At 36.1% G+C, this 11,112-nt stretch overlaps 1 protein-coding gene across 10 annotated transcripts in view; it reads right to left on the bottom strand.

Annotated features, from left to right (window-relative positions):
- ARFGAP1 (ADP ribosylation factor GTPase activating protein 1) overlaps nucleotides 1-11,112 on the bottom strand; it is a 30,608-nt gene that overhangs the window by 9,947 nt on the left and 9,549 nt on the right. For 2 of the 10 annotated variants that reach the window (XM_049817329.1, XM_049817331.1), the window contains 7 exons: nucleotides 10,831-10,927; nucleotides 8,043-8,099; nucleotides 7,005-7,037; nucleotides 5,621-5,650; nucleotides 3,675-3,731; nucleotides 1,600-1,659; nucleotides 302-378 (listed from right to left, as the gene is read on the bottom strand). In XM_049817329.1, coding sequence (XP_049673286.1) covers nucleotides 302-378; nucleotides 1,600-1,659; nucleotides 3,675-3,731; nucleotides 5,621-5,650; nucleotides 7,005-7,037; nucleotides 8,043-8,099; nucleotides 10,831-10,927 — 411 coding nt within the window. The remainder of the gene's footprint in view (nucleotides 1-301; nucleotides 379-1,599; nucleotides 1,660-3,674; nucleotides 3,732-5,620; nucleotides 5,651-7,004; nucleotides 7,038-8,042; nucleotides 8,100-10,830; nucleotides 10,928-11,112) is intronic. The other 8 variants (XM_049817333.1, XM_049817332.1, XM_049817336.1 and 5 more) reach the window with 6 other exon arrangements.

The following is an 11,112-nucleotide window of genomic DNA, read 5'->3' as shown; positions in this document are numbered from 1 at the left end:
TTCTAATGAACAGATTTTTGTTAACAGCCTAAAGTACTAATAGGCCTGGAGTGGGTGGTGGATATGCATTTGGAAAGAATTTAAAATCAAGCTGCCATGCACTATTTTGTTCAGTTTAACTACTGTCATAAACAAACAGTTAGACTGAAATTCTTCCATATTACATATAGGAGGATTACTAGCAAAGACAGATTAATTTCTTCATATTTAAAAATTACCTGCTACCACTACACTGCAGAGGACATACAGGACATAAAGTTTTGTCTTTAGAGAGACACAGAAAGTAATAACAAAAAAATACCTTTCAGAATTATCATCTGGTTTGCCAGAAAAAAAAGTGGTGACGTCTCGCCATCCCTTACTTCCAACTCCCTGAACCTACAGAAAAAAAAAGACACTCCATTCATCCAGACTGAACCAACACTTCTTCCAAGTCCAACAGCAGGAGCCACAACACATTCCTCCACTTGTTCAGATAAAGAGAACACATTTCATCAGAAAAATTTCTCTCATAACTTACTAATATTTTTGACGGGCAGTTACATGGTTAATGTAAAGAAAATACATTCAAACATTTGACAGCATTGTGCTGCTGGAAGATGTGAAAAGTAGGCTGAGTTCAGCTTTTTCAGCCATCATTGTCAATAACCGCTTTTGAATTCTCCCCTAGACTTCCTTGACAAAAATGCTGGAATTACTCCTTACATAAAATTAAACTTAATGAGAGCACTAACGTTTTGATGTTATGATTCATGTAACTAGTATTTACATTTCTACTGTTCTACAAAACTACTTCCACCCTGTTTCAGTAGTATTATTTCACTGCCGATGTATAACAGGCCAAAAGTTGAGTTCTAGAACAAACATTACTGCTAGGAGAATCCTTTGAGGGTTATTATATTGAACTGGCATTGGATTGAAAACACAAATTCTGAAGTGACCCCATGGAAGTTACTACTCTAAGTCACAGATACAGAGGATGAATCCCAGAATTCAGACTTAAAGTTGCTAGGCTCCAAACAGAACAGGTAACATCACTTATTTTATTCAAATATTCCCAAGATTTAAGGCACTAAGCTGGTACATGATAGAGCTTCCAGAGCTGATTTTCACAGGGCTGGAAAGACAGACCCTCCTAGGTAACACCATACAAGTTATCAAAATAGGTACTATATCGTGCAGGACTTCTGTACTTAGCAGTTGTAGGCAAAACTTACCACATTACCAAGCCATGATAGCAAAAGATGACAAAGAAAAAAGGTACAGAACATTAGTAAGTTTAACCATACAAATGTAATGCAAGCTGTCTCCATATTCTCCAGCAGATATTTTCTTTTTGTATTTGGGACACTGGCTATCTTGCAACCCTACATCACGCCCTCAGTGAAACTATTGGAGGACTATCATTATACCTGTAGAGCTTTTTAACACCTCAACAGAAGCACTGCATACTGAAAATTGCACTTTCAAAATTACTGTATTCAACACAAGCAGAGACTAAAGCTGCATTGTGATTCTGTTTCACTACAAACTCTTCATAAGAATATGGAGACTGGCTTACTGTCTGGCCTCCTCAAAGGCAGGCAGGCCACTTCATACCTTGCTGGCCAACTGTGATACCCCCATGGTGACCTCCTCAAATATTTTCCCCTCTTTCACCTATGTGAATCAAAGTATTGGTAATTAGTCATAAAACAACGTATTATTGAAACTTTAAGACAAGTTTGTTTGTGCTTAACAGATAAAAACAAAAAGTGTAAAAAAAAAAAACCACCAAAAAAACCACAAAACTGAAAGTTAATCAAAATATACTTAAGTCAAAGCTAACAAAGTTAAGAAAATGACATATAAAGTCCAGTGATCTCTAATGGAGTAAACCTCAGTCTTTCAAAGTTTGTGGGAATTTTCTACTGATATACATACAGTTAGAGGAAGTTATCATTACACTAATGCTGAGCATAAAAACACCAATACAAAAATCCGCAAATGTGACATTTTATAAATACATTTTACTACAACATTTGATTTGGAGAGATTAGAAACCTATCCGATCCATTTTATTCTCTATCTTTTATACATGCTTATCTAAATATTGAAAAGGCTTTGAACTTTGGTCAACCAGAATACAATTAGTGCCTTTCACCAATTAATAAATGGCAGCTGCTCCAAAACAAGTGACTTTATATAACCATATATGTGCTAGGCAGTGATCACTGAACACTTAATTCAGAAAGTAACACTTATTTAGTAACATTTATTTAGACCTAACAGCACAACATCCCAAGGGAAATAGACCTTTTTTATTATAGAATGCAACATTCCTCATTAAATTGTCCTACAAAATAAAAATCAGCTCAAGGAAATGCACCCTAAAAATAACCCTGAAAATAATGCATCTAAGCACTCCGAAATAAGTTGTGGATGATTCTAGGGAATAGGAAACCAATTAGAGTCTTCTCCTGTGATTTGAAATGCTATGTAAAGAATGTTGAATTAATAAAGGTAATGCAAGACAAATTAATTTGTAATGTGATTAAACAATTCTTTTCAATTTGAAAATTAATCCATATCCCAAAGTGGTGGTACTGCTTCTCTTGCAAGAGCAAAATTAGTCTGCTTTATCAAAACCAATATATTTTGGGAAAGGTACGTAGGCAAGTAGAGGACCACATTCTCAGAAAAGACTTCATCAAAATTTTGGAGCTGATCCAAAATTCTAGAAGCACAGAATAAATGCACGCGAAATGGGAAAGATGTAAAAGTACATTTTTTTAAAACATATGAAACAGGAAGGCAACATTTGACACTAGGGAGAATCTTTGACTAAAATTTCTAGTATCAGTGATCACTAGTCACTTATGAGGACTGCCTTGCTTTTTTATATGCCCACTAGTGACTATCTGTATTTACTCAGGTCAGCACATGTGCTTTCTTCCAGCTGCTGTTGGAAGTGCCATTAGCCACATGGTCACTAAAAATTGTAAAGGGAAGGTGCAAATCTGCTTCAAACTAGTTTCCTAGAAACGACATAGTAACTAGAACTGCTAATCAAAATTTTACTTTAGACCACACTTTGCGTATGAATTTTAACTGACTACTAGAATACTCTGAACACATACCAAATAAAGGCTGCAAGAACATGTTGCTTCTATTGATAAACTGACCCCATTCATCTTAAACATATACTTTGCCCCAAATTCTACTGCCCCTAATGAGGCAGCAGATGAACTACAGTTGCTTGAAGATGCTTAGCTGAATTAAAACAATACTGGCAGGCAGATGGGTAAAATACTACGAACTGAACACTCAAAGATAGTACTAATAGTTTTGGGGTTTTTTTTATAACTGATTTTTATATCCATTTAGGGTGCATTTTCATCTTGTACCATCTTCCATTATTGAAAGCAGGAAATGTATAAAACAGTATCTAATGGGGAAGAATACAGACTCTTGCGGACATGGGAAAGATTGCTGGATGGAAATTACCCTCATTAACCCTTCTTTGGTAATATGCTAGCTTTGAATTATTTCATGTTACCCCTTTGCTACTGTGCTAGTATATAAAAAAACAGAAGGACGCCCTGACAAACTGGGCAGTTGTGGCAGGAGGAAACAATCACTCCCTAAGTCAGCATAACCATGTTCTGCAAGTAATTTACTAGTTCCAAAGTTACCTTTTCCTGTGCAGGTTTGAGAACATTTTCATTTAATGTCTGACCTAACTCTGATGCCTATTTAAAAGCAAAACAAAAACAAAGTCAGTTATATTTTCCTTTTTAAAAACAAAAACCAAAAAACACAGCCAACATCTCCTGCAGGCTAATTTCTCAGCAGTATCTCCAAAACCACATGAAGCCTTAAGCTTTGATTCATACAAGCAGAATGAGCTGAAAAGCACACGCAGTACAGCACTGCAGAAAACATTAAAAGAAAATAAATTAAAAACAGATGCACATGGCAATAGGTTGTTGGAGATGCCCAGAGTCCAAGCAAAGTCTGATCTTGCACTGGAAGCAGAAGCAATGGTTCAACCAGCAATAGCCTAGAAGATGGGCCCCTTCCTTGCTAATGCCTGCAGCTGAGTATTTGGAAGAACTGACCTCATCCACCCTTATTTTTCCTTACTAAAGGAATTACTTGCAGAGTTAGATCTTTTGGGCCAATTTTTCACCAATTCTTCTGTCTTGTAGTGCTGCAATTGCCATCTATTAATAACAGCCCAATTGTTTCCTAGCAATACACAAGAGGCAAAGCTGAGACAGAAGATTTTTGTAGTCTTTTTTACAGCTCCAGGTTTACAGGGAGAGAAAACAATAAACTTCAGAAATCTATTGCAATCCAGAACAAGTACAAGGACATTGTACTTCAGAGGCATCTTACAAAAATGTAAGCCCACAGTATAAGCCACAAAATTACTCTCATAAGATGATATTGACACAGCCAGCAGGGTTTGCAAGTGTTTCATTTGAAATCAGTCCTTTCCCTAGTACCATAATAAGCTTTTGACTGATTTACACTTTTCTTCAGAATTGCTGTATTATACTGATTACCTTCTGAATTAGTCCAATTAATCCAAAAGGGCCAATTTGCTTGCGAGGCAAACATTAATCCTAAACATTAGCAGAGCCTAATGAAGTTTCGTTTCCTAAGGGTTTATATCTTATCACCAACATTTGTGAGGGTGTGAGCTTTCATTCATATTCTTCCTGGGGATGGAGCACCTTGAGCATCTTCCCTCTACAGATTCCCAGGTGTCTAAAAAGCTTTTCCCTTAGCCACAGCGCTACTAGGATCTCCACTCTCTCTACCCAACCACCATTATTTCTAATACTTCTACTCCTTACCAGTTCAAAAGTTATTTGAGAAGACAAAGGCAAAAGGTAACCCCATTTCCACCTAGTAAGAAACGTGAATGCAAGTCACATAAGGCTTGTTTCCAGTGGAAGTGAGGCTAAGATGTGCTTAAGAAAAACAAGAAAGGGGATTTTTCATTTGTTAAAAAAATCCTTTAGAGTCTATTAAACCTGGCAAACGGTTTATGTTCTATAATAAAGAGTGTAATACACTAAGACTAACAGTTCAGGTATACTAAGTGAAGTCATTGCTAGAATCAGGTATAATTCTCATATTATCCCATTTATTCGACCACATAATTTTGTAAGTACGGAAAGATTTGGGTACAATTTTGTTTCCATCCGAATTCACTTCTTCATCTTTACTATTGTTGAATTTAGGATAGCATCCTAACCACCATTATAAACACTACATAATGGGGCACTTATTAAAGAGTCTGCCTTCAAACAACACCCCAGGGTAGTTCTTGGTATACTGCATTCCTGGATCAGACATGCAAAGAGAAATCCTGAAGTCACCTGTATTTATGAAGAGCATGGACAAAAGTACAGTGTGTTTTCTGAGAGTGCAGAGTTTGGATATCTCTATCCAATTTCACCTATTTTAAATAGGTTTGAAGAAACATTACCATATGAAACACACAACATTATTCTAAACAGATTTGACTTAAGGCAAGAAAAGAAAAGACAGCTCAAGAGCAAATGCACATATTCAGCACGAACAGCGACAAGGAGTCCATGCACAAGAATATATGTGAGGGTGTTACCGGCTCTGGCTGCTGCTTGTAGCCCCAAAACTTTACCCAGACAGCAAAAGAGAAAGAGCAAGGAAGGTAGAAGCAGCTTTTAGCAAAAAATTGGCAGCATTTTTTCAGGCAAGTTAAGTAGCATGAACCTTTTCCAACTTTAACATCTACTGACAAGACAAACAGTGAATACGTTTGGTCACTGGACACCAAATGCACTTTTAAACAACATATTACGTCAAAAAGATGTTAAATCTGTTCTACAGAACAAAAGTTCAGATGTTTCAGGAACAAAATTTAAGCTTCAGTAACACCACTGAGACTCTAGAGCACCATGTTACTGTGGTCCTTGTCAGTAGATGTGATGAGCTTTTACACTTAATATTATATTTACATTTGGTATTAATACTAAAAGAAAGAACAGTTTTCTAAAAGGGAAACTGCCAGAAGGGATGAAAGAAGACTTGTAGGACACTTAGTTTTTCTTAGGTAAGCCAAGCAGCAAATACTTTAAAGCTTCTAAGTATCAGTTTGAGTGCTTTGACAAGACATTTTTGTTGCAAAACATGCACAAGTTTGGTTTGCTATTTGGAGTATTAATATCCTACTGCATACATCTGTCTGAACATCAACACCTGCAGTTCAGCATTTTTTTTTGAGCAATAGCACCCTACCCATATCAGAAAGCATGCCAGGGTAATGCTATACATAGAAGAAGAGTTATAAGTCAAAGTAAAACTCCCTATACCATATATTAATATATGTAAGCCCTCTCTCACTCAGAACTCTGGCACATTAAGAATCCTATTCTTTTACACATTTTCACATTTGAATTTAAAACTTTTCCATGCAAACAGATCTTGCTGATGTCAGAGCTCTGGGTAATTCACGTCTGACTATCTCTCTTTTAACCCTAGTTTGAAAGAGGAAATGCTTTTGTAATTGCTACTTTTTTAAATACACACAAGCAAGTTAATTTAATAACAATATTAAGCAGTTCACATTTGTAGTATCTTATTAGGCTTTAGCGATGGAAAGATGGCTTGCATTATATTTTATCCCAGGAAAACTACTTCAAGATAGACCACATTTAAGGTTCACAGAAATAAAATAAGGGTATTTTAAGTTTGCAAGCATGCATGAATTAAAGCATTTAATTCTACTGCCTCTCCAATACACCCAACAGTTATACGCAGCAGAGTATCACTTTATTTCTTGCTTAATTTGATCACTGCATTGATTGCAATTCCCATGGAAATAAAAGCTAGAACCTAAAAATACTGTGCACTATGAAGGAAAAACACAATGGTCTGTTGATAATCACGTATAAATGAATTGGTGCAGGCCAATACGTGACATTTAAAGCCAATTATAGTCAATAAGACAGAGCTAAATCTATAACCACCTTTTGACTTGCTTGAGATCCAAATCTGGTAGCCTGTGAAAAGAAGCAAATACATTCAAGTTTACTAGGAATAAAACCTTTGATTTTTAAATACACAGATTTAGAAATGCCACATGATCTTCTCCAAGATGAATGGACCTTTGCCAGAAGTTCATAGTGAACTGAGAACGTCCATATCGCCACCTCTGGCAATCCAGATTGCTCTGAGGAAGCATCGGTCTTTCTCAACTCACAACAGGGGGAAGAAAGTGACTTCAATATAGGCTAGACCTTGGTAGGCCAATGCGGATTAGTGTCAATACTTTTGTCTCTCATAACGTCACCTGAAGTAAGAGAACTGTTACGCTCTTAAACTGTTTAAACTTAAGAGATAATTGTTGCTCATAAAAGTTTGGAAGAATACTAACCAGAACTGAGAAAAGTTGTAATGCATTATTTTCACAAAAATATTTAATCACTTTCCACCATCATCTATGTAAAACGTAGTAAATTTTTATTTTGTCTGGTTTTAGTCTACAGTTAGTTGAATGATTGTCATGTAAGTGCATGAATTTGCAGAACATGAAGATCATGCCTCAGTTTTTCCCAAAGCGTCCCTCTGGGCACAACCTCTGCCCAACAAGCTTTCTATTTAAATTGACAAAAATGCTGTAGTTAGAGAGAAGTCAAAGGAAGGAAAAAATATAAAACCATCAGCAGTTTGTAACTTGGTATTAAATTCCTGCTGAAGAATGCAATTTGGCCTTACTTGGCATAGACCAAAATTTCTGCTTTATAACAAAAATTTTTGTTGAGTTCCTTCTTGATGCTTACATCTGGTGGACAAATTTACAAAAATGTCCATTCAGAAATGGGAGAAATGGTTAAGACAGAGATCTGCATTCAATATGGATCTATTTTACATGCCATAGGCAAAGATACACAAAGAGCAGGATTTAGTTTGTCTTGGTAATACTTTTAAAGATACACCACTATTAGAACACTAACAGATTCTCTGAGTTTACAAGAATTACACTGAAATACATTTTGGTTACTTACACCCTCTTTAGCAGCTGAGGCAATTTTGCTTGCTCCAGTTGTGAAACTGCTCCATCCCTTTAAAGAAAGTGAGAATGTCATAAGCTATGTGAATAATAATAGTGAATAACCAAGTGTACAGTATCACACGTTCAATTAAGTCAAAATGCTCGCCAGTACAGCTCGTCCTGTAGTTATAAGAACTACACACTAGTAAGAGCAAAAAATTATAGTCTCTCACTTAACTGTAATATAGCAATGAACTTCCATTATTTATGTCAAAACAGCTGCAATTTGAACAAAGCTCGGTGCTTCAGATGTTATTCTACTAAAAATGGCTACGTGCAAAAAAAATCCTCCCCACCCCCTCCCCCCCAAGAAAAGTTAGAGAACAAAAAAAAGACATTAAAACCTTAGTAAACAGAGATTGGTTTGTCAGCAAACGAGCATAGAATGGGGAAAAAAACCCAACCCAAATTAAAAAAAAAAATAAAATAAAAATCAATGAGCAGCTAAAATGTATGCCTGGAAAAAGCTGAAGAGCAAACAAGAATCAGTGCTCAAAAACATGAGGCAGCAATTCATAAAATGCCCATTCAGCATTTTTTTGTTTCATAATAAAGCTTCAACCTGCTTCTTTCCTGCAAAATTTATCTTTAAAAACAAAAGAAACAAAGCTTTATTTTGCCTTATTGGTTCTTGGAAGATCTGAAAACCACTGGCCATTTCTTAAAAGACTTTTCTGTAACGAATCAGAAAAGATTTCTTCTAACTACTGATTGTCAGACACTCATTAAGAAACCAGCTAAAAGAAAGTGGAGTGGGAGAGTGATTCTAATGATTAATTATTTTATTTTATTTTTTACCAAAATCATTAAAAATCACTTCACAACTGTTCAGATTTCAGTTCTTGTAAGTAACTCATTCATCCAGCATCTGCCCAAACAAGTAAAACAAATAGGGAAAAACCCCAGCATATTTGAATGGATAAAAACCAGAAACAAACTTTAACATGTCTGTGGTTCTCCTTGCGTATAATAACGAATGAAGAAACAGATAGAAGTCTTTTTTTTCTTTGCAGATCATCACCCCCTAATTTTAAGCTGTGCTACAGAATCTTGTAAACACAGTGCTACGAATGCAAGGTTAATATCCTTGACTACCACTGCCTTTTATCAATTTGATTTCCATCAAAGGGTAGATATTCTGTTTAAAGCGTGGATGTTTTGGTAACATGTTACCTTTTGGGTAGATTTCCATACAAAGGCCATGAATGGTAAAATCTTTTTCTCATTACCCCTTCTACTTAATTGACTACACCACATATTCAGGTTGAGGAAACATCTTTTAAAAAAAAGCAGCAAAAAGTTTTTTGCCTATCCTTTTGAACTCTCTTCGTTAATTACCCTTCTTGTCCCATGCTGAAACACTGAAAGATGATTATGTCACCAGCTGCAAAAAAGGCAAAGTGACACGTCTTGTGGTTTTAGGTTAAGCAGAGTCTCAAGTGACTCAAGACAACACTTAAACTGCCATTACATCTGTTCCTTAAAGATCAAGTTGGATAGCATAGTCGGTGTGAGTTCTCAGAAAATGCTCCTTCTATGCAACAGCAGAAAATAATGTATATACATAAATGTAGCATGTGTAGAAAAAACCCAATCATACACAGTGGAAGGAAAATTGGTTTCCTCACCAGGATGAATATGCATGCAAATATTCAGTCTCACTATAAACAACTTAAAATTGCACTGTAGTATGTATCTGTGGTCACAAGGGGGCATTTTAATCATAAGTTTCAATGGGATCATGTATTCAAATAATGGTTGACAGTAACTTGGACAACACAGTGTCATCTCTCCTTTGCTATCTTAGCATATCTGCAATACATCATAGATGTGGTTTCTAACCTGAACTCTCTGGCCTACAATCTATGACATACCTAGAAAATATCATCAGACGTATACTAAGCGCACTGTGGGATCACCTGGAATACTGTTCAAAGGCTCAGGCATTAGCTTTTTTTTATTATGTTCTAGTGAAATTATTTAAGGAAAAAAACCAACAAAAAAAACAAACAATGGAACCTCGTGTGGATATTTAGACTGATGAGGCTCTACAGAAAACTACTGGCCACTAACCCTGGTAGAAAACCTTACTGTATATCAAAGTGACTCCAAATCCCAAATATTGTTCAGCACTGTTACTTTGCAGCCTATCAAAGCACCAGTATGTCTCTGACTGCCTCCAACTGTAATCCCATTTTCCTTCAACAATGCATCTTTCACTATCTCTACTTTAATCATGACAACTGTTCAACCATATGCTGTTATCTCTTCACACCCTGTCACAAGTATTTCAAATGTTTTCATCACTACTCAGGGCTTCTGGCACCCATGTACATACACATTTCAGTTGTTTTCCGCTGAACGTACCCAATATGGTTAAGCTATTTAGAGTATTACCAGCCTAACTGCTATTCCCAACAGGTAATTACACCCCCCCCCCCCCCGGCCCCTGCAAGCCCTGTTGAGTAATAATTCTTAATCCATTGCTATATCCTAATTTTCTTATTTCTATAAACTGATACCAGATATAATTCCTAAGTTTTGCTCAAGTTTCTCCCTTCATTTTGCCTTTTAAAGTCCACTGGTATCTTCTTCACTCTGAGAATACAACCAATATTCTACATCTCTCTGTAGCTACCTGCAGCCTTTAGTTTCTCTTCTCCATTTATATTCTCCCATAATGGGATAAAATAGAAGAAAATAGTAATTCAGGTCACAGAAAGCTTCAAGCAATTCCTTACCGAGTACAATGAAGACATAGCATTATTCAGGAAGTCATCCTCTTTTTTTGGAGGGTTTACTGTGTTTCCAAACCCCACGTAGCGATTCTCTTGGCCACTACCATAAGAAGATGAATGAACAGTATCTGTATTAGCATGCCATCATTAAAACCATTAAACAAAAACTGAAAAGCATGGAAGAATGATAATTTGTTAAACAATCTTCAAAGTACACCTGGAAAAAAGTCCTAAAGCACCTAGCACCCAAAATACAAACCCCCTCACTTCATAAAGGCATAATAC

Source organism: Accipiter gentilis, chromosome 14, assembly GCF_929443795.1.
Source record: "Accipiter gentilis chromosome 14, bAccGen1.1, whole genome shotgun sequence".
In the NCBI taxonomy this organism is placed as follows: Eukaryota; Metazoa; Chordata; class Aves; order Accipitriformes; family Accipitridae; genus Astur; species Astur gentilis.
This window is presented reverse-complemented; position numbering and strand designations above follow the sequence as displayed.